Source organism: Paramisgurnus dabryanus, chromosome 24 (genome assembly GCF_030506205.2).
Source record: "Paramisgurnus dabryanus chromosome 24, PD_genome_1.1, whole genome shotgun sequence".
Classification (NCBI taxonomy): Eukaryota; Metazoa; Chordata; class Actinopteri; order Cypriniformes; family Cobitidae; genus Paramisgurnus; species Paramisgurnus dabryanus.
This window is the reverse complement of record NC_133360.1, coordinates 22,723,354-22,748,084: the sequence shown is the minus strand read 5'-3', so window position 1 is coordinate 22,748,084 and position 24,731 is coordinate 22,723,354. Positions and strand designations below refer to the sequence as shown.

The following is a 24,731-nucleotide window of genomic DNA, read 5'->3' as shown; positions in this document are numbered from 1 at the left end:
TATTACTTTACTTTACCCTGACTCTCCTTGCAGGGTGAACAGCGGCTGGTGCAGTAAACATAGCCTAGCGAACGTTAGCTGGCTACGATTTCAGTATAGTAAAATCAATAAGCTGGCTCTTTCTCAATTTTCTGTTAATATTCTATTCACAAAATACAACCAATAGTACCGCGATGTTAAAAAGTACTTGTGAAAATAATCCTCCGGGCTCTATTTGCGATCGTCCGCCGATTAGAACAGGAAAATGCTCCACAGTGCTCTGACATCTTATCTGCTGCCATGCAACGAAACTAGGAGAACGACCGGTTTAAGATGGCCGCCGTATTTCTCAGTCCCCAGCGGCCAATAGGGCATCTAGTCTTCTATATGATATCTATGGGAGAGGAGACTTGGCGCGCTTCTTCTTCGTCGTCTTCTTTTCCTTAATGGCCGGCGGCACCAACGTTAAGGAGCATTATCGCATCCTAGTGTATTGGAGTGTGGACCAGCGTTTTATACAAATTGAAAATAAATAAATAAACACCTTTCCGCTAAAGTCTCTTAATCAGCTCTGTTCTCTTGAGATAAAGACTGTCTAATCTATAATTGAGTATATTTTTAAGCTATAATTCATCCACTCCCACCTTCCTGAGTTCGTTTTTGATTATTTCTTGTTCATTAGTAAAGTTTTGACAACACACAGATAACATGCTCTGATTATTTCTCTACTCTAAAGTACTTACATAATCCTGTTGAGTGTTTATTTACTCCTTGTGTGCTATAAAATACTAAATCAAATTTGATGAAAAGTAAATTAAAGTTTTTATAATGTGAATTATTTATATTATTATTTCAAAATAATGTGAACTGCAGAGAAATAGTAAATATCTCTTTGTGATGAGAAGTGTTGGATTGTTTGTTCTTTAATACAAAACCTTTTTTTCAATTAATTAATTCAACTTTTGAATGTTATCCAGTGTAATATTACCATTCAGCTGTCATATTATTATCATCCAGTCCTTTCAAAGAGGTTAAAGGGGACATATCATGAAAATCTGACTTTTTTCCGTTTTAAGTGCTATTGGGTACCCAGTGCTTCTATCAGCCTAGAAAATGTGAAAAAGATCAATCCAGTCATTTAGTTTTGGTAAACCATTCTCTACAAGCATGTGAAAAAATATATAATTGACATTTGGCTCCCCTTGTGATGTCAGAAGGAGATAATACCGCCCCTTAATCTGCACTATCCAACCACCGCACTGCCATTTAGTGCAGAGATCAACTTATTTGCATTTTAAAGGACACACCCAAAACACCACATTTTTGCTCACACCTACAAAGTGGCATTTTTAACATGCTATAATAAATTATCTATATGGTATTTGGAGCTAAAACTGCACATATGTACTCTGGGGACACTATTCTTTTTTAGGATTGCTTTTACTTGATTTTAATTATTTGTATTTTTATTTTTTTCTGTAATTTTATTATGTATTATTGGAAAATGGCCTTTAAGTTGTCCAAATAAAGTCCTTAGCAACTGCATCTATTCACAAAGAAGTTTTGATACTTACGGTAGGAAATTTACAAACTAACTTCATATAGAGCATCATTGAGTTTATTAAACACAGAAAACACATCAAATGTAATATTTACAAAACAGCATGTTATATTTTACAAAGAAAAGCATTTTGTCTGTAAACATTTGTATAATTAATTAATTCCCAGAACTTATTCAAATACATATTTTAACCTTTGACAAGTAGTACAACACTTGAAGCGATATATACAGTATGTAATTTGTAAATAAAAGTAGGATATTTGTAAGAAAAAGTAAAGTTGCTATGAGATGAATTGATCTGACTAACTGATACAGTATAAAGTACAGTGTATCTCACTCTGGGGCAGTTTCACAAACAGGGCTTATCTTAGTCCCAGACTGAAATGCATGTTTGAGCTGCCTTCATTTAAAAAAATCTTGCATTGATCTATCTTAACATATATCAGTGCCATTGTTTTGTCTCAAGATGCACACCAGTAATGTTTTATTTGTAAGGTATGTTTGTAAAAACTACTTAAATGTCCTGATATAACTAAGGCCTAGTCCTGGATTAATCTAAACCCTGTCCGGGAAATTGTCCCTATATAGGTTAAAGAGAGTTTATAAAAATGACTCTTTTGAGTAATGCCATACATTCACAATAAACTAAATTAAACTTTTAGCAGTGGTGCTGGCCTTATTTAAATTATGTAATTTGACATCTAAACAGATGTACTGTTAAAATTCACATGATCACATTTTTGAAACGGTACTGTATAGTTGGAAACACTTGGCCGCAACCTCGAATTTTGTGTTAATTTGATTATACAAACATTTTATGTAACTTTGGCCCATTGAATATATGCACAATATTCTGTATGAAAAAATAAATGTCTATATAACTAAACAAAATAAATGACTCCTACACATTTTTCACATGTCAAAACAATTGAATTCAGTTATTTAACATTCATTTTTCATGCTAAACCCTTCACTTCTGTCTTTATAAATGCATTTGCTGATCTTGTGAGAACGGTCAGGTCACGTGATAACAGACAAGTTGATTATACTGGAATGTATAGCAGCCTAATTCTTCACAGCCTTCTTCCATCTACAAAAATAAAAAAAAATAAAAAAAGATGATATATACATTACATATATAAGAGTGTCTTACCTTAAAGTTGTGGATTAAAATTGTATTAATTACTGTTAAAGACGGGGTGCATGATAAAAAAAAACTGATTTCAAATGTCAACATTGGCTTTCAGAGATCATGCACCCTGCCTTTAAGTCTAAAGTGAGTTTATTGGATTAAGTTTTCATACCTTAGAGGAGTGTGCCATTCAGATGAGGTGTATGGAAAGTTTTGGTCACCGAGGGTCCATTTCCTGCTTCCGACAGAATCTGGACCTGAACTTCATACATGCTCTCTTCCTGTAATCCGTCTGTAATAAGTGACAGCTGATCCTGAAAATATGCATAGATAAATTCATAATTAATAAAAAATTTCAGGTTCAATGCACCTCCGTATTGACAGTAATTCGGGCAAAATGACCATTACTACAGAAACTTTGATTACAACAATCAGACCTTGCTTAAAGTCACTGTTAGCTTTCAGTTTTGTACTAATGTAAATGTGACTCACAGGTGGAAGGATGTATGTTTGAGAGATCAGTGTGCTGTTGGTGCCGGACACTTTGACCCACGAAAACTGAAAGCCTGTGACAGGTAATTGTCCTGGACTCTCCGGTGACACCTGCCAGCTGAACAGTGCCTGTATGGAGCCGTTCAGCACTTGAAACGATGCTGCCAGGGTCTCAGGCCGCTGCAATACTTTCTTAACCTGAGGGTGGTGCTCTAGAACAAATAATAAAAGAGGACTTTATAAAAGGATGTTATAAATGTCATAATGTCTTAAGAAAATGAAGTCTATTTTAGGACTTTCAGTTCTTTTATGTTTAACACTTTCCCTGCCATTAAGAGGTTTCTCATCAATTAATAGGTATAAAATTGTAAAAAACCCCAAAGCTCAAAATTTATCACATGACTAACCATTCGTGGACCCCATTTACTTCCATAGTATAATTTTTTCCTACTATGGAAGTGAATGGGGTCCCCGAACGGTTTGGTTACAAACATTTCTCCAAATATCTATCTTTGTGTTCATCAGAACTAAGAAATTTATGCGGGTTTGTAACAACATGTGAGTGAGAAATTGATGACCGAATTTTCATTTTTGGTTGAACTATCCGTTTAAAGTAAGCCGTGTGAAACCCATAAGTCTGACCCAGACATTCAACGCACGTGCCCGGCCTGCAATATCAGCATTGCTATAATTAAGAGAAAACATTTGCATAAAAACGTGAAGTTTTATGTTAATCTGTAATACCACGATTATCCACATGGCGCACGTACCCAATTTATATAAAGCTGAAGCAAAAAATTATTTACTCATTTTAAACTCTTAGTGTGTTTTGATAATCGTTCTGAATCTGATCTCTAACAAAACTCCTTCACAAAAATGAAATTATTTTAAGGGTTTTTTTAGAAAAAGACCCATATTTAAGAGTTTAGAAGCAGAGAAAATATGATGAAATTTTTTTCCCCCGTTTTGTTTGTTTGTTTATTGTTTGTTCGAAAGCAGAGGGTCTGTTCTTTCATTTAATATATTTGTATGTTTATATATTTTAGAAGAACATTTTTCTGGAAGGCATTTTTTGAAACTTGAAAAATCACAAAACATGCTGTCAGGCAAATAAAAAAAATGGCTTGCGGGGAATGATTTTAGAAAAATATAAATGTATAATATATTTATATATAAATATAAATAAATTAGGGCTGGGCATAGATTAATCTAGATTAATCTCATACAAAATAAAAGTAATTTTTTGCATAACATATGAGTTTGTGCTGTGTGTAATTATTATGTATATATAAATACACACACATTCATGTATGTATTTAAGAAACATTTTTATGTTTATAGTTATTTATTTATATTTTAATATATTCTAAATTACATATAAATAAAAACGATATTTAAATAAAACATTTCTTAAATGTCTATAATTATGTATGTGTTTGTGTTTAAATATACATAATATTTACACACTTCACAAACATACTTTTATAAATACTTTTTTTTGTATGAGATTAATCTAGATTAATCTATGCCCAGCCCTAATATATATATATATATATATATATATATATATATATATATATATATATATATATATATATATATTAAAGGAATAGTTCACCAGAGATAACTCTTCATTTACTCGTGCTTATGCGATCATATTTCTTTTTTTATCTGAACACAAGCAGTTATATTAAATAAGATCCTTTCTTTTTTAATGCAATAAATAGTAGTCAACATTTTGATACGCAAAAAAAAAGATCCATCCATCAGTAAAAAAACGTTTAACCCCTTCGGAGTCATTTGTGGTGCTTTTGCATTGAATAGTACGGTATGGCTCAGTACATTACAGTTTTCCATTGCGGCATACAACTCGGCTCAGCAATTTTGACAGACACAAATAAATGAATAGACAACACTGCACTCCATATGTTCTCTTATGTTGTTCGCAGAGGCGGCGAAACTGTAAAAAAAAAAACCTAAGCCGAGCCGAGTTGTACCCCCCCACAATGGATTAGCGCCATTGGATTGCTTGTGCTTTTTGAAGCTTTATTGGCACCCGTAAGATGATAACACAAAATTTGTCTTCAACTCTAAATGATTATAGTACGAAGAAATTTTGAGTATATTAATCCTTAAACATTTTTTTCGACAGACATTGTATCATATATACCTTTATAAATTATTAATATTTTATTAATATTTATTTATTATAAAACTCAACAATCTTACCATCTCTGGCACATGCCGAAACCTTCTTTCGTCGGCCCATCAGTGCTAAGCAAAGTGGGGTGGTAAATGAGGTCACAACCTCAGATCTCTGTTCTACTTCTATAAGAGGCTTCACCGACACCCAGTATTTGCAAGCAAAAAACAGGCCGGTAATCACAAAATGTGTTTCCTAAAGAGCACAAAATAACAACGCTGTGGTTATAAAATATATAACATTTATAAGGATTAAAAACACTTGAACAAAAGTATTTATAAAGTAGGGAAGTAGGGGTGGGCGGGGCAAAAACTAATGCGGGGTTAGTTGTAACACAGACTGTTTACATTGTTGCACAAGGTTGAGCGTTTTGTTTTTTCACGCTGCCAAAAGACAATCTCCCGCAAATTATTGTAAATGTATAATGTTTTTCCAGAGAGTTATTGATGAACGAGTGTTTTGGTGGCATGTAAGTAAATTTTTTCATCATATGTTTTTTTTCGGTTTCTAAGTTGGGTGTGTAAGATACCAAATCCAATGCTATGTCATATTAATCAGTGTCTTGTTGACTAAAACATAGCATCGTTTTGAAATATGTCTGCAGCTCTTAGCAACTTTTTTGGTGGGCTTGAAAATATTTTGACCCAGCGGGGTTAATTGTAACGTTGTGTTACAACTAACCCCTCAGCACTTATGATATGAAAACAGCTACAGTAATGTTAGCGTAATTCTTGCCGTTGTTTTAAATAGGCTACACACGAATGATTGCTGGCTGCCGACAAAATAAATGTGCCTGTCTTATTAAAAAAAAATTTTGTTTATATCTTTAATATTGATTGAATAAGGTCACGAAATCATAATGAAATGAATGGCTAAAATCAGACTTTGATGCTCATTTTCTCAGAATTTGATTTTGAAACTGTAGTATGATTATTACCGACTGTCACAAATAAAAAAAATGTTTTGTCATAATTGTGCTGCTTTTTCTCACTTATTTAGACATTTGTATCCATTTATAATTGAACTATTGTTAGAAAAGGGCTGGATGAATGAATACAGGATACCTGTCTATTATAGACAGATATATAAACAATATCCACTTCAAGTATATAGACAAAATAATATTGAAATATTTTCCTGCAAACTTAATTTTTAGCAAGTGTTACAACTAACCCCCTGCCTGTTACAATTAACCCCACCTATGGGGTAAGTTGTAACGTTTGCACTTCTGTCACGTTTGGTGTAATTTTCTAAGAGTGGTAAGTACTAGAAATGTTCAAATGTTCATTTGTAGCAGAGATGTGTGTGTTGCTTGTGTAAAAATAAAATTAATCAAACTCAAATATTTTTTGAATGATTGAGCCAAAACCAAAAAGCGTTAGGTTGTGCTCCGCTCTCACCTACTTTAAAGGACTTTGTTGTCCTCAAAATGAATCAAATATCCAGTGCCAATGAATCATGTGCAGCCATACAGGCTTACCTGTTACCAGGATTTTTGTATTTTATATATTTCGTTTTATTGTAAAAAAATACACTAAAATAGGAATAGCGAGGACTGCACGTATTGGTTAGACTGAATGATGACCTCAAGTACTCTACTGTTTCACTTGTAACATAACCGCACTCGCATCCTCCCATCCTCGGAAGTTTGTTCTTCCGAGTTGCAAGTCCGAACCACGAAAGGCACAAATCCGAACTTGGGGTTTTTAGTATTAATAAACAGCCCTGAACACAGTGTACCTGCACTGTAGCTGTTTTCTCTGTTTTTGTGACATTATTGGCACAAACATCCGGATACCATGTCAGCAGGTATGAAGTGGAATCCCTCTGGTTTTCTATGAGAGGAAACAAGACAGTATGTTCTAGATTACTGTATGTTTTTACCATAATCTTTCTTAAGGCTGAGCCCAAAAGACATCAAAAAAGATGTTATTTATGGGAATCCTTCATCCTTCCAGTCCAATGCAATATTAAATCTATTCTCAAACACAATTTTTCATCTCCCATATCATGTCAGGTTCCTAATTCCCTTCATCTGTTTTTGATTTACACTCATTGACATTATTAAATAACTCTTTGTGGTATCCTTTTCAGAAGATGACAGTAAATCAATTAATGGCTTCACTGGAATCTTCCTTTTGAAATTTCTCGAAACATTTACTAAGAAAATTGTAAATAATCTGTTGGAAAGGGTCTTAAGAAAAACATCCCTGTGAGATTATTCTTTCATGCAGGATAGATAATATTAATGCTTGTAACATTCCTAAAAATAAATTATTAGTCAGCAAGTTGCTTTACTTTGGCAATAACTTATTAGAACACAGATGGCTCTAGCAGAACTGTCAACAAACATACTTTGCATGATTGGTGTGAAGTAATTAGAAGTAAAGTATTTTTTTATTGGAAGATCATTTCCGCTCAGAAGAAAACCTTGTATGACCTTTTGGTTTGTTTGTTTGTTGGTTTTAAAGGAAAACACCACCGTTTTTCAATATTTTACTATTTGTTTTTACCTCAACTTAGATGAATTAATACATGCACGTGTGCACTTTTAATCTTTGTACAGCGCTTCTTGCATGCGTTAGCATTTAGCCTAGCCCCATTCATTCCTTAGGATCCAAACAAAAGTTTTATTTTGTGCCACCATACTTACTCGTGTAACTACTCATGTAACAGTCTTTAAAATGGAAAAACATGGAAGTGTTTGGTGGCTTCTAAATTCATCCCTGTTTGGATCCTAAGGAATGAATGGGGCTATGCTAAATGCTAATACATTCACGACGCGCTGTACAAAGATTAAGTGAATGCATTGAAAAAGATAGGTTTGTATTAATTCATCTAAGTTGAGGTAAGAACATAGTAAAATATTGAAAAACTGTGGTGTTTTCCTTTAAAGGAAGATCACTTGCCTTGGGTCAGGCTCTTCCAGAAGATCTTGACCTGCAGCTGGTTGTCATGGTAGTGAGGGGCGGCAGCCTCAAGTCTTAGGATAGTGGGTAAGGAATGGGATATGGGAAGCTCATTAGAGAACTCTCCAGAAATGTGGCCATGCCCATAGGAGGATGCTAGAATAAAAAAATAGATATATATAAGAAATACGTCATTGATTTAAGAAATACCATTTTAAATAAAAAAAAATTTTTCAAGCTTAATCTCTATATACATTTGTAGCATGGAAGGGAGATGATATTACAGTTTGCATTGTTACAATGTTGGCTCTTTAGACAGAATGTATGGGGGTAATATGATGCCAATATTATTGAAAATGGACAGACTAAAAGTCACAAATGGATATTACAACCTGTAAACACAAAATGCAATCTACAAATAGATTAAAAATCCACAAACACAGTCCTCGTGATCCGCAAATGTAAAACAAGATCTACGAATCGTCTTTGTGATCCACAAATATAAAACATGATTTACAAAAAGAAATCAGTGACTTGTTCTTGAAAACCAGAATTTGAATGAATGTAAAGTGACTTCTTTGCAGATGAATATCATTTTCTATTTGTAGATTGTGTCACATATGTTTTCAGAATTCTGACACTATTGTTTCGCTTTGGTGACAAAATAATGCCATAATCGTTGAAAATGAAGAGACTACAATTTGAAAACACGAAACAAATCTGCAAATAGGTTCCAAATCTGCAAACAAACTCCTCATGATCCGCAAATGTAAAACGAGATCTACAAATATATAAAAATCCACGAACAGACTCTTCATGACATACAAATATAAAATGCGATTTACAAATAGATTTAAAATCCGCAAACCAACTCTTTATGATTCACAAATAGAAATCATCGACTTGTACTTGACAAACAGAATTTAAATGAATGCAAAGTGATTTGTCTGCGCATGAGGGTCATTATTTGTTTGTAGATTGTGTTGCATTTGTTTTCAGAATTTTGGCACAACTGTTTCACTGTTTTCCATTAAAAAAATCTACAAATGCCCTCCTCACAATTTGCAAACAAACACAGTCTAACTTGTATTTTCCAACCATTGTAAAAAGACATTCTTACACATTCTGTGCAAAGTTCAGCATGCAAGTGTTGAATCTGTGTTTGCAGATCACAGGGCATTCACGAATCCTTCTGCACAAGTCTACAGATCTTTTTGGCACTATCTTTCCGCAGAGTTTGTCACTACGATCCACGCGTGTAGTCAGCCAATCAGGGGTATTGCTTCAAAGTAATGCCACGCCCCCTCAATAAGCTCTTTTCAAAATAAAAGCTGGACTCACTGCCATTTACGTTGCCGGTGTTACAGCGCTGAAAGGCGGCCAGACCGCGTTATCGATATTATATTAATGATATTAAAGCATTTATGTATAGCATGGCAAATATGTAGCATTAACGTGAACTAGAACAACCCCTCGTTTAAGTTATTATCAGTGCCTGACAATTCAGCCGAGGTCGTTAAATCGTTAAAAACACTGCATGAAGCGGTTTTATCCTTAAAACATCAGTGTCTCTTCAACGAACATTTGCCGAGCGTCAGCAAGCCAGCTGGATGGAGTGGAGCTGCTAAGGTGACGCAGCTAAAATAAAGCAAGCGGGTGCAACGATAATATTGGATGTAACTTGCCGTAATTAACAAAAACATGAGCCTTATTTGACAGCAGCACTAATTGAACTATTTGACCATATGCATTTGATATACATACCGTGACCGGAATGCACTTACAAATCGCGCTGTTATTAGAAACATTTAACTGTTTCCAGACTGAGCATGGAGACAAACAAGCACAAGCCGTTTATAGAAGCAGCTGCCTGTCAGCGTGTACGGAATGAAGTCAAAACGGTCTCGGTTTTTAGACCGGCAGTCTGCCTGTGCCATTCCACCCTAATCCGGACTGCAAATTACATGTTAATATTATATCCACCATTTACAATCCTTCCTTTAAGGTCTGTTCTGCTTTTAACAGCTCAAAGCTATTACTCTCTGTAGCTTTCGAGTCCGTTGTAGGCTACAGGTAATTTTTGCAGTTGTTTTAGTTAACTTTGCAGCACATTTTATTGTCGGAAATGGTCCTGGGCTGGGTTTTCCTATAACGATTGAACTTAGCACTCAAGAGCGCTTTCTACAAGGTAAAACGATCGCTCGCAGCTGGGTTTAAGTGCTACTAACGAGTCGCTATCCCTTTGTCAAGTGCTGAAATGTCACTTACTGAATGACTCGTAATTGTAGCAGAAGCTTGTTTAGGCTAATGATCTTCAGCCAATGTGCACTAATATTTTTTAAAATATTATTAATTATTTTTCAATGACTTATTAAATGTTTTAATAATTTGTGCATCATGAAATATTCTTTTTTCATATTTAGTTAGGACTCGTCCCACTGCGCAATGCCTTCTGCATTTTATAATATAGTTTAGATTTTTCTTTTTATTTGTTGTTTATTATCTATGTTTATTTATTATTAAGGATTATTGCATTACCCAGTTGCGAGCGATCGTTATACGTGCATCTTTGGGAAACGCACGTAAATGAACAACGAATGTTCGTTAAGCTCGTAGAAAGCGCTCTTAAGTGCTAAGTTTAATCGTTATCGGGAAACCCCGCCCTGTTCGTTTGGAATGTGACTGGCACAAAGCTCTAGTCAGGACTGATTAGGCTATCTATTTATCAAGTATTGATTAATTATTTTCACTTAATCCCTTTTGCATTTTACAAAAAGTAGAATAGGCAGGCATATTCTGAATTTAATCAAAATTATGACTGTGGCGTTGAAGGAACCTTCCTTTAGTGATAAATAAATAAGTTATTTTGCTATTATTATCTAGCAAATATGACAGTTTTAAACAAACTAAGTAGCCTATTTATTTATTTATTGGCAAATGCAGAACAACAAGGAACATGTAGAACATAGGCGACACGCCCATACCTTGCGATGAAAAGATTAATCATGGGGAACATAAGCTAAATGTAATTTTAAAATGTATTTAATTTAAAAACAAATTTAAACCGAAAGCGGACTGTTTATGCTTGTCAAATTTATGCTGGCTCGGTCACAAAATTTCGTCAGGCAGTATTTGATATATGTATTTGTGTATATGGACTCGCTGACTATTAAAATAATATAATTAAATCCTCAGTAGCCATATCTGCTATACTGTTCTCTGCAGCCTTGAAAATTCATTGTATTTTTCTAATATATCATTTCCAATTCAGTGCAAATACAGTAGCCTAAACAATTATGATTTTGCCATAATTGTGCAGCCCTATATTTTAATATTATTTAAGTAAACTTGTTAAAAAACTACTAAAAGGGAACAAATGTGTTTTCCCCTATAGTTCTATAAAAAAATGTAGGTCTTGTAAATACGTATGGGGTTGCAATAGTTTGGAACCTACTGATATACAAAACTGGCTATGTCCTGACTGGAGCTGTGCGCGTCTGCGAAAAAAAAAAAAAAAACGAAATAGGCGTCAGCTCATTTAATGTCATTGTGCTTTCAGTTAACCTGTTTAGAATTAGAAGTGTGCGCCCTGCCCTCGACTTTAGGCGGTGCGTTCAAGTTCATATACAGCGTGCAGACAGCGTGCCCGAGCGCGAGGGGGAAAAGTCCGCGGGAGAAACTCAATAGCTTTAATGTACAAAAACCTTACGACAAACGAGAAACGTTCTAACGGAAGCCTTCAGTCAAGCAGGATTAAAAAGAGGATGAGAAACGTGCAAAATATACAATGTACAGTATATACAGTTATGTCATTAATAACTACTGCTTTTAAAAGGACTTTTAAGTTATTGTTTTTGTTTCATTTTCAAAGTTTGATACATTGTGCATAATGACATACTTGGAAAAAGGGATAATTCAACAATAATTTATAATTGTATATCTTTTATTAATTTTATGAAATACATTCAACTATATTTCAATGCACATTTAGGCCCTGAACAAAAAACAACTCGCGAGGGGAGGACTAGGGATTAACCCTTAATTAACTTTAAGGAATTAACTTTAGTGTTTAGAATTCAGTTAAAAACCAAAAAAAGAATTCTGTGTGCTTTTTGTTTAAAGTGCTTGTTTTTATTTAATGTATTTATTTATTCACTGGTGGTAGGGTTGGGGGACAATGAAGGGGAGGGGGGGGTTCGGCACATATGCTTGAACCACTACTGATTTGATGTAACGGGTGGAATAATTTTAACATGTCACCTGCAGTCCGGGTTAGGGTGGATTGCAGACTGCGGGTCTAAAAGCCAAGACTGTTTTGACTCGATTTGAGTGCCTAGCTCGATTTGAGTGTCTAGCTGGGTATGCGGTTTTACCTACTTCGTTTTTCTTATTTTACACTGTAAAAAATGTTTTGTGGCTTAGTAAATTTAACTAAATAAAATTAGTCAATTATATAAAAAAATAGGTTAAAAGAAAAACTATTTTTGAGTACAAATAATGCAAAAATGTGAGTAATTCTAGATTAACACATTATTTAGTTAATTCCTAAATTTTATCATGTAAAATTTGTAAGAAGGAAATTAAATAATTATAAAAAAATAATAGGCTGTATTAACTTAAAAATATAGTGCATCATTTTTGCATCCACTTTTTAAAGTAAATTTTACATGGAATTTTTAGTAGGCCTAATTGCTTCTCCATGTAAAACTTACTTAAACATTGCAATTGCTTAAATTGCAAAGGCTTAAATTCAATGTAAAACTTACTTTAAAAAAGTGTATGTAAAAATGATGCACTGTATTTTTTTTTAGTAAATCCAGCGTATAATTTTTTTCATATTATTTTTATCAGTGTACTTAGTTTGTTTAAAATGGTCATATTTGTTATTAAAAATCATCAATATATGCTACGTAATAATAGCAAAATAACTTATTTATTTTTCACTAAAATAGGAAAGTTTCTTCATGCCACAGTCATAATTTTGGCTAAATGCAGAATATGCGTGCCTATTCTACTTTTTGTAAAAAGCAAAAAGGATTAAGTGAAAATAATGAATCGATACTTGATAAATGGGTGACTTGTTCATTATTGTAATATAAAGAAATGCCTTACATTTTTTAAAAACAAAGCCCGCCTTTTAATCTTTCTGACTAGAGCTGTGCGCCAGGCAAATTCCAAACGAGCAGGGCCGGGTTTCCCAAAAGCATCGCTAAGTAGATCGTAAAGACAATCTTAAAATTCATCTTAGAATTATGGGCCGTTTCCCAAAAGCTTTGTAGCTTAAGTAGCACACGAAAATCATCGTAGATCTACGAGTGCTCTGGAGTAATCGTTAATTTATAAGTGCATCGTAAGACAGCAGTGTTACAATGTCACCTGCAGGACAACCAGCAAATTGCACTCCTGCAACAACGATAATGTAATGTTTTAAATGTAGGCTATATTTATTTATTGGGTTTTTTTCTTTGTTTATTTGTTTAAATTACTTTAATATAATATATTTAAAATTCAAACGAGAAATGAAATTTAAATGACTAAACATAAATTAATTAAGAAGGAAAATGTATTTGGTACAATTTTGGTAAAAGTTGGTACTAGCAAATTGATAAATGGTTCCTACCAATTGCTGCTATAATTCATCTAGGCTACAGTAAAAAAATATTTTTTTGAAGGGTATGGCATCTGATTAAAGAAACCAAATAAATATTTACGGTACAATGCAATAATCCTTAATAATAAATAAACATAGATAATAAACAACAAATAAAAAGAAAAATCTAAACTATATTATAAAATGCAGAAGGCATTGCGCAGTGGGACGAGTCCTAACTAAATATGAAAAAATAATATTTCATGATGCACAAATTATTAAAAATTTAATAAGTCATTGAAAAATTATTAATAATATTTTAAAAAATATTAGTGCACATCGGCTGAAGATCATTAGCCTAAACAAGCTTCTGCTACAATTACGAGTCATTCAGTAAGTGACATTTCAGCACTCGACAAAGGGATAGCGACTCGTTAGTAGCACTTAAAACCCAGCTGCGAGCGATCGTTTTACCTTGTAGAAAGCGCTCTTGAGTGCTAAGTTCAATCGTTATAGGAAAACCCAGCCCAGGACCATTTCCGACAATAAAATGCTCTGCAAAGTTAACTAAAACAACTGCAAAATTGACCTGTAGCCTACAACGGACTCGAAAGCTACAGAGAGTAATAGCTTTGAGCTGTTAAAAGCAGAACAGACCTTAAAGGAAGGATTGTAAATGGTGGATATAATATTAACATGTAATTTGCAGTCCGGATTAGGGTGGAATGGCACAGGCAGACTGCCGGTCTTAAAACCGAGACCGTTTTGACTTCATTCCGTACACGCTGACAGGCAGCTGCTTCTATAAACGGCTTGTGCTTGTTTGTCTCCATGCTCAGTCTGGAAACAGTTAAATGTTTCTAATAACAGCGCGATTTGTAAGTGCATTCCGGTCACGGTATGTATATCAAATGCATATGGTCAAATAGTTCAATTAGTGCTGCTGTCAAATAAGGCTCATGTTTTTGTTAATTACGGCAAGTTACATCCAATATTATCGTTGCACCCGCTTGCTTTATTTTAGCTGCGTCACCTTAGCAGCTCCACTCCATCCAGCTGGCTTGCTGACGCTCGGCAAATGTTCGTTGAAGAGACACTGATGTTTTAAGGATAAAACCGCTTCATGCAGTGTTTTTAACGATTTAACGACCTCGGCTGAATTGTCAGGCACTGATAATAACTTAAACGAGGGGTTGTTCTAGTTCACGTTAATGCTACATATTTGCCATGCTATACATAAATGCTTTAATATCATTAATATAATATCGATAACGCGGTCTGGCCGCCTTTCAGCGCTGTAACACCGGCAACGTAAATGGCAGTGAGTCCAGCTTTTATTTTGAAAAGAGCTTATTGAGGGGGCGTGGCATTACTTTGAAGCAATACCCCTGATTGGCTGACTACACGCGTGGATCGTAGTGACAAACTCTGCGGAAAGATAGTGCCAAAAAGATCTGTAGACTTGTGCAGAAGGATTCGTGAATGCCCTGTGATCTGCAAACACAGATTCAACACTTGCATGCTGAACTTTGCACAGAATGTGTAAGAATGTCTTTTTACAATGGTTGGAAAATACAAGTTAGACTGTGTTTGTTTGCAAATTGTGAGGAGGGCATTTGTAGATTTTTTTAATGGAAAACAGTGAAACAGTTGTGCCAAAATTCTGAAAACAAATGCAACACAATCTACAAACAAATAATGACCCTCATGCGCAGACAAATCACTTTGCATTCATTTAAATTCTGTTTGTCAAGTACAAGTCGATGATTTCTATTTGTGAATCATAAAGAGTTGGTTTGCGGATTTTAAATCTATTTGTAAATCGCATTTTATATTTGTATGTCATGAAGAGTCTGTTCGTGGATTTTTATATATTTGTAGATCTCGTTTTACATTTGCGGATCATGAGGAGTTTGTTTGCAGATTTGGAACCTATTTGCAGATTTGTTTCGTGTTTTCAAATTGTAGTCTCTTCATTTTCAACGATTATGGCATTATTTTGTCACCAAAGCGAAACAATAGTGTCAGAATTCTGAAAACATATGTGACACAATCTACAAATAGAAAATGATATTCATCTGCAAAGAAGTCACTTTACATTCATTCAAATTCTGGTTTTCAAGTACAAGTCACTGATTTCTTTTTGTAAATCATGCTTTATATTTGTGGATCACAAAGACGATTCGTAGATCTTGTTTTACATTTGCGGATCACGAGGACTGTGTTTGTAGATTTTTTATCTATTTGTAGATTGCGTTTTGTGTTTACAAGTTGTAATATCTATTTGTGACTTTTAATCTGTCCATTTTCAATAATATTGGCATCAAATTACCCCCATAAGAATGTTGGATACTGAATGTCTTTTGTCACTTCGAACAAAAACATCTGCTTTATATAAACAAATATGAATACTGCAAATATCATTCGTAAGAATTTCATTGGTAATGCACCCAACACCAAACTTTATCAAACTTAAAAAAGTTGAGTACGATTTTAAAAGACCGCTCTGGTACAATAAAGTGCTGCAGGTTAGCTGGACACTGGTTTCCGTGACATCACCCAAAGGTAGATCGTTTTTGAAGCCAATAGTAAGCGGTGACTGCCGTCACCATCTTGGCCGAGCGTCACCACGCATCATTCGCGAATATCCGAAAAGGCGTAAAGAGGTGGGACGTGGGTGAAGCTGAGGTGGCTGGCTCGATTCTAGTGACAGCAGTGGCTGTTCAACCGTCACTCAAGTGGCCACGCCCTTAATTATGCAGAACTTTAAAGCTTAATATAATTAAAACGGATGAGTTACACAAAAATACCCCCCATCTTAACAGTTGTCATGACGGATAAAATCAGCTATACAGACCAAAAAAAAATTTGGTCCAGGCTGTGATTTTTTTTGCTCTAAAAATGGCAATTTTTTACATGGGGGTTTATTGGGATTGACTCTGTTTTGGAGTCAGCCTCAAACGGCCAGTCGATGAATTGCAGTTTAAGTCACGTCCGTATTGGCTTCATCAGAGAGATCGGAAGGTTGCCCCTCGGTTTTGTCCTACAAAATAATCTTCACAGATGAACACAACTTGAATTATGAATTTTAAAGTCTAAATGCGAAATAAAAAGCTAACCTTAGGCTACAAGCAAACTACACCATGGCCACTCGACTTCAAGTCATCCCTATCAAGCTTCCGACAGCACTTTCAATCTTTATTAAACATTTAAAAACATGTTCCCCGATAAGAAAATACTCGTTGTTGGGAATTGTGCCCACGTTACGTTGTTTTAAACATCTTCATACGTGATGACGTTTAAAGTCCCCAACAACGTCTGTAGTCTCTTGTAGGTATCCTAACTTGTTAGCAACTGCCCTTTTAACTCTTTCCCCACCATTGACGAGTTATCTAATCAATTAAGAGAAAACATTTGCATGAAAAAACGTGTTCCTGATGAGTTTTTATGTTAATCTGTAATACCGTGATTATCCACTAGATGCCGATAAAATATACCCAATTTATAAAAAAACTGAAGCAAAAAATGTTATTTAATAATTTTAAACTCTGTGTATGTTTTGATAATCGTTCTGAATCTGATCTCTAACAAAATTCCTTCACAAAAATGCAATTATTTCAGCTTTTTGCTGAAACCCATATTTAAGAGTTTATAAGCAGAGAAAAAATATAGATGTTTTTCCTCGTTGTTTTATTATTATTATTATTTTTAATTTTATTTTTTATTTGATATATTTTATTTATTTTTAGAATTTTTTTCCCTGGAAGGCATTTTGTGTAACTTCATAAAAATCACAAAAAATGCTGGCGGGCAAATTTTCAAAAAACGCTGGCGAGGAATGAATTAAAGTCCCCGACAACGTCTTCAGTCCCTTGTAGCTATCCTAATTTTTTTGCAACCGCCCTTTTAAAACATGTAAACTTTTTTAGAGTCGTGTGGTGGCATTAACTCTTTCACCGCCAGCGTTTAAAAAAAAGTTGCCAGCCAGCGCCAGCATTTTTCATGATTTTCACAGAAGTTTAATGTCTTCCAGAAAATGTTCTTCTTTAAATATATAAACATACAATATACCAAATGAAAGAACAGACCCTCTGCTTTCAAACGAAAAAAAGTTTCATCCTACCTTCAGTAGTTCTTTTGTAATCAGCTTTTGAATATGGGTAGGGGTACGAGATATCTCGTCAATGGCGGGGAAAGAGTTAATGGTGCATTTTATGTTGTGGAATAAAACGTAAAAATATCTTGGGCTCAATATCTTATTTGAGGCGTTTAACCAAAATCCCATTCAAAAAACCTATTGACTTCAGGAGGTCGGAAGCAGAAGTGCTAAAATGCTAATTCGCCATCCATGCGACACTCTATACACATTTAACATATAAAAAAAGAGAGTAATGAAGTGGAAACATTTTCAGAAAACTAGGAAGAAATTTTACTTTTAGAAAAAAAGATAGTATTTACGCATGTCAGGTCCTCAAGTACCCCCTCCCAGAAAGTTTTAGATGTCTCCTTATTTTAAACACATGATTCAACTTATCAGCCTCCTTCCAGAATGGTTAACATGCCTCCCTAATAAGCTGATGAGTTAAATCAGGTGTTTTAAATAAAGAGACATCTAAACATTCTGGAAGGGAGGACCTGGATTGGGAAACACTGCTCTACTGAGCCAATACAGAACTATCAGAGTTGTTTGGTGTGTCTGGAATAAGTTATGTCAGAATTACTGGAAGACTGCTTAAGCCTAATTAAAAACAGCAATAACAACAACAACAGAAGAAGAAAGTCTCCCTAGTGTTTCGGACAGGCTGGAGGTGAGAAATTTGTGTGAGGTTACTGTTGACTGCAGCCGTGGGTTGTGCCCAAAAAGAACACCATGGTGCCATACGTTCTGGGTGTTGATGGAGGGCTGAAATGCGCAGAGGTTAACCTCATGTGCTCACGTGCCAGAATCTAAGTCACCATAAGAGGACAACTTTTTCTGACAAAACACTCTACTTGCCAAAGAAGGTTTTGTGTGTTTTTAATGGCTCGGTTGTGCTGCAATTATCAACGGCAACACTGATTCATGGCAAACAGTAGGGGCCAAAGTCAGAGCCTTTAAAAACAAAACAGATATTTTTATTTTTGACACCCTTTAATTTGACACCCTTTTCAACATATACTTATTAAAACTGACTGAATATAAAATCTAAAAATATTACAGTGTAGAAGCCGTATACGACTATACTGTGTTTAACCAGTAGATGGCAATCTCTCTAAATGAATAAGTGGGTGCACCTAGGATAGAGAGACAGGTGTTTCTGTGTACCTAAAGGATTGGTCCATTTTCTTAAAAATCCAGAAAATTTACTCACCACCATGTCATCCAAAATGTTGATGTCTTTCCTTGTTTAGTTGAGAAGAAATTATGTTTTTTCAGAAAAACTTTCCAAGATTTTTCTCATTTTAATGGACTTTAATGAACCCCAACACAATGTTGTTTAAAATTTGAGTTTCAAAGGACTCTAAATGATCCCAAACGAGGCATAAGGGTCTTATCTAGCGAAACGATTGTCATTTTTACAAGAAAAATAAAAAATATGCACTTTTAAACCACAACTTCTCGTCTATCTCCGGTCCTGTAATGCGCCAGCGCGACCTCACGCAATACGTCATCACGTCAAGAGGTCATGGATGATGTATGCGAAACTACGCCCCAGTGTTTAGAAAGAGGACCGATCCGAAGTTGTTGTATGTGGAATGATACTAATTAATGTCTTGTGTGTCAGTTTATTGTTTAAAATGGTCCGCAAATGTGCGTTTCATATATGTAACACGTGACCTTTCTACGTCACTACGCAATTACGTGAGGTCGCGCTTGTGCGCCACAGGACCGGAGATAGACGAGAAGTTGTGGTTTAAAAGTGCATATTTTATATTTTTCTTGTCAAAAATGAAAATCGTTTCGCTAGATAAGACCCTTATGCCTCGTTTGGGATCATTTAGAGTCCTTTGAAACTCCGCTGAAAAAACTGTTAAGTGTTGAGTTAAGTGTTCAGTGTTGGGGTCCATTTAAGTCCATTAAAATGAAAAAAGTCCTGGAATGTTTCCTCAAAAAACTTAATTTCTTCTCGACTGAACAAAAAAAGACATCAATATTTTGGATGACATGGGGGTGAGTAAATTATCTGGATTTTTTTTAAAGAAAATGGACTAATCCTTTAAATGTAATGCACTCAATTCAAAGGTGAATCTTGATCGTGAACCTGATTGTTATCTATAATGTGACCGTGTTTAACTGCATGTGAGATTTTTTGTGTGTTACTTTTGGGAGCATATGAATAGTTTGGTTCCAAAACGCAATAAATCCATTTTGACTAATTTCGGTAAAAACTTGTTTTCTATACCAAGAAAGTGACAAGCAAGAAAACCACTATTTTCTGTTACAAACTTTCACATAGCATCTTTAGGTTATAATAACATTAAAAATTCAAACTCATAATTAGATTTTCAAAGATTTATTATAAAAACTGAAAAAAAAAATTCTGAAAAATATTATAAATCTATTGAATCAATATATAAATGTGCATTCATCTTTGCCATGTTATAAATAAAAAAATAAAAAACATTAATGCCATTAATCTAATCACTTACTTTGTCATATTAACTCTTTCACCGCCAGCGTTTTTAAAAAAAGTTGCCAGCCAGCGCCAGCGTTTTTCATGATTTTCACCAAAGTTTAATGCCTTCCAGAAAATGTTCTTCTTTAAATATATAATCATACAATATACCAAATGAAAGAACAGACCCTCTGCTTTCAAACAAAAAAAACCGTTTCATCCTACCTTTAGTGGTTCTTTTGCAATCAGCTTTTGAATATGGGTAGGTTTTTGCAAAAATACCATATTTTGAGCAAAAAGCAGAGATAATTCCATTTATATGACGGACTTTTCATAGAGATCCCATTCAGAGCGATCTTTAAAACAGACACGGACATGCAGCAGCTTGCCATAGGGCAATACTTCCGGTTTTAAAAAGTTCGGAAGTGCGCCACCTGGTGGATAATAGCGGTATTGCGGAAAGACGGAAAATCTCGTCATTGGCGGGGAAGCGTTTTCTCTTAATTGACGAGATATCTCGTCAATGGCGGGGAAAGAGTTAAAGAACACTGTCATCCTTGGGACATCGTCGTTAAACTTTTTGGACAGCGATCAGCTATAAAATGTTTTAGTCCTGCTCGATTTTCGTTGACTTTGAGTAAAATAATTAAAAGTTTTTCATAAGATCCCCTGGGGTCATCAATGTGTTAGCATTGATGCAGTCGTGTGAGAACAAGCAACAGCCGGCATTTTTCCTTCGCCGGAGTGCCTCTCACGTAAATTATTCGATTTTGATGGCTTACGTTTCTTCTCCGCCACAAAAAACCACGACATGTTTATCAATGCCATCAAAATTATTATTTTGTTTTTGTTTGTTTTTTGATCACAAACTACAAAGTAGATGAGGAAAACTAGGATTCTGTGTGTATTTAATGCACCGCCATTGTTGTTTACAATGCGTGGAATGGTGCGCTGTGATTGGTTAAGCGGATTTATTGCATTCTGCAGTGAAGGAGGACTGGCGTTTGTCACGGTTTGGAAAAAAAGGAGAAAAGATAACAGAATACCACGGCGGATATTGGATTTTGCGTAAAATTAAGAATTAACTTTTTAATACTGACCTGATACAATACTGATTTTGGCGAGTAACTTTTTTTTCTATGTACATTTTTTACGTTTTTGGAATGGTTTGTTTAGCTACACATGTTCAGGATTGGCTTGGATTTGGAAACCAACTATGAATAAACAACTGAACTATGATAAATGTATGTTAATTGCTTGCTGCTAATTTCCATTTACTTACAGGTGTCAATTAATTGCTCACTCCTCAAACATGAATCGCCTATGACTTAAAGGTGACATAGAATGATTGAACGGGGTATTTATCCTTGTTCTGTGTGACATGTAGACAAAACATTTTTTGTTTGGGTCTGTAATGCCTTAGAAGCTTCCTAAAAACCTCTCTCAGATAGCTCTATTAGGGTGGGGGATTTTAAACAAGTGGTTTTGCACCTATTTGGCTCCCCCTCCTGGCTTAACTTGCAATCTCATTACTGATTGGCTGACTTTGCTGCCACTCAAAAAATGTAGCCAATTATTTTAAAGTGGAGGGGCAGGGAGATGCCTGTGGTGTCATAAGCATCAGTTTTTATGATTGGGCAGGTTTCTGGCTGACATTTCTAAAAGAGGAATTTCTATGACACTGAGATGTTTAGCATGTCTAGCACTTTTTGTATGTTTGTGAATGCGGGTAGACTACCATTATTCAACAAAGACAAGGTAAAAATGGTTTTTCATTCTCTGTCCCCTTTAAGTGGAAAGTCATTACACAATGTACATCACTTGTACATCATCGCGTTAGCAACACAAAAGTCATGCTTGGATCCCACAAGTCACACATACAAATAAAATGTATATTTTGGAAAAATGCCTAAATGTAAACACAAATTTTGCCAAACAAAAGGGATCTTACTGGTGGCTGCAACAGTGTTAAAGGAGAGCTGAGTTCGGCCGCTTCGAAGTCGCTTCTGACCCCAGTAAGAGACAGCCTGAATCTGCGCTATATACTCTGTGTTGGGCTGGAGAGAGTGAAGTTCCATCTCAGTTCCATCCTACAGAACAAAACAATACAGGATATTAGTAGCACATTGTAATGGTTAGCTTTGATCAAAACCAGATGAGCCAACAGCACTATTGTGTTTTGTAAAACATGATCCTTCATTGCTTAAGGTTTTGGTTTTGCATACACTTGAGTGATTAGTATTAGATTTTGGAATTTGTTCAAATGTACACTGTATGTCAGGTATTTAGCGTTAATTAACACATCACTAAAACAGTGAATACATTGAAATGGATTGATGCATCGATCAAATGTCTGATGCATCAATGCCAAACGTAAAATATTTATATGAGGTGCCTTTATTTTGACACTCTCCCATGTTTATGTAACGTCTGTCTATGCCAAAAAGCGCAAGTTTTTAAATGTTGTAAATGTTGTAAATAAGGTGCGTCGTCCAGGTGCGTAAAAGCTTTGGTGTGCACGCCCCCTTTAAATTGGCAGATCTATTGACTTGCATTCTATAAATCACAGATGAAGTTTCTGCAAGATATCTTCTTTATTCCTCTACTATTTCTCTTCTCAAACTAAAACAGGGTCTGCAGCGTTTACAAACGACTACGTTTATGGGGGTCGAAAACGCTGGAGTAGTCTAAATGAAAGGCGTAAACGTGGCAAAAGTAATGCGTTTTAAAGCGCAAACTCATTCATGTAAACAGGGCCTAAGTTTAAGTTGAAGCACTGAATTAATTAACTGGAAAAAATCTAAACTTAAACTAAATTAAAAACTATATTAATAATATAAAAACTTATTGTAGGCCCAGTAAAAAGTAAATGACAAAAACAGAACTTAATTGCAACAAAACTATAAATAATTTATATAAACAGAAGCACATGCAGCATCTAGAAAGCTACAACTTTTTTAATGGCAAGTAAAATTTTGTGGCCCTGCTTTTTATTATGGGAGGCGTTATATTGTGCAGAAAAATATAATTTGGATTATTAAAATTCTACGCAGCAGGCTCACATATAAACGAATTAATCCTTATTAACTCATTCCTCGCCAGCCATTTTTTTTTTAAGTTGCCAGCCAGGATTTTTTGTGATTTTCAAAAAAGTTTCACAAAATGCCTTCCAGGAAAATTTTCTACAAAAAATATATAAACATACAAATATATCAAATGAAAGAACAGACCCTCTGCTTTCAAACAAACAAAATGGGGGGGGACGTTTCATCCTATATATTTTTTTCTCTCTGTTTAGAAACTGTTAAATATGGGTATTTTTCTTTAAAAAAGCTGAAATAATTGCATTTTTAGTGAAGGAATTTTGTTATAGATCAGAGTCAGAATAAATCTGCCGTGCTTTGTTGTACTTTTCCCTTATTGGTTTTCTTTGTTTCTATTTTATGTGAAGCTGCTTTGGTACGATGAAAAATTTGTTAAAACAGGGTTCCTACACATTTTTCATTTTTAAAAATTCCATACTTTTCCAAACTCAGACTAATAATTTAACTGTTCACACGTATATATTAATATTTTGCCAAAAAATCAGTGGATTGTTATATCTATACCTCATAAAAATAAAAAAACAAGACATGTTCAATGCACTTTTTATTGGAATTTAATTTTATTGGTGGATGGCAGATGGGAACCAATATACTGTACCTTAAGTTTGATAATTATTTTGCTATGTCATGTTTATGACAGATTTATGACAAGTTATGACGTATTGGTTTATGTCAAGTTGTCATAACAAAGACAATTCAAACAATGTCATCTGGGTGATTCTCGCAAAATTAGACTTATGAGGTGTCATGAAACATATTAATAAAAAAATGCAAAGTAAGAGTATCAAAATAAGAAGCATACAGTTACAAACATCTCTTCATGTACTATTTTGCACATGATTTCAAATGACATCATACAAACCAATTTTGTTTTTTTCCACATTTAAGGGGAACATTTTCATTACCGCAACTTGTCCATGACTGGATTTGGGTTTTTCGACATGGAAATATTTATAATTAAAAAATCTAAAAAATGAAAAGCTTCAGTGCATGTTATACTATAAACATTTACAGTAAATAAACATGTGGTATTTGGTGATCATGTAGAGACAAAAATAAAGAATATAAATGTGTCCAAGACCAGTTTTCTCATCCTCCGCAACAAATTTCAATAATTCTTTAAGCGCTCAAGGAACTAACATTTACAAAGAAAAAAACAATTGTT

At 34.6% G+C, this 24,731-nt stretch overlaps 1 protein-coding gene across 1 annotated transcript in view; it reads right to left on the bottom strand.

The window, feature by feature from the left end:
* Positions 1–1,581: 1,581 nt before the first annotated feature.
* anos1b (anosmin 1b) overlaps positions 1,582–24,731 on the bottom strand; it is a 74,966-nt gene continuing 51,816 nt past the window's right edge. Inside the window, exons 8-14 of the mRNA XM_065259494.2 lie at positions 22,414–22,552; positions 8,277–8,432; positions 7,108–7,202; positions 5,394–5,562; positions 3,165–3,376; positions 2,845–2,986; positions 1,582–2,630 (exon numbers count right to left, since the gene is read on the bottom strand). Coding sequence (XP_065115566.1) covers positions 2,846–2,986; positions 3,165–3,376; positions 5,394–5,562; positions 7,108–7,202; positions 8,277–8,432; positions 22,414–22,552 — 912 coding nt within the window. The 3' untranslated portion in view covers positions 1,582–2,630; position 2,845. The remainder of the gene's footprint in view (positions 2,631–2,844; positions 2,987–3,164; positions 3,377–5,393; positions 5,563–7,107; positions 7,203–8,276; positions 8,433–22,413; positions 22,553–24,731) is intronic.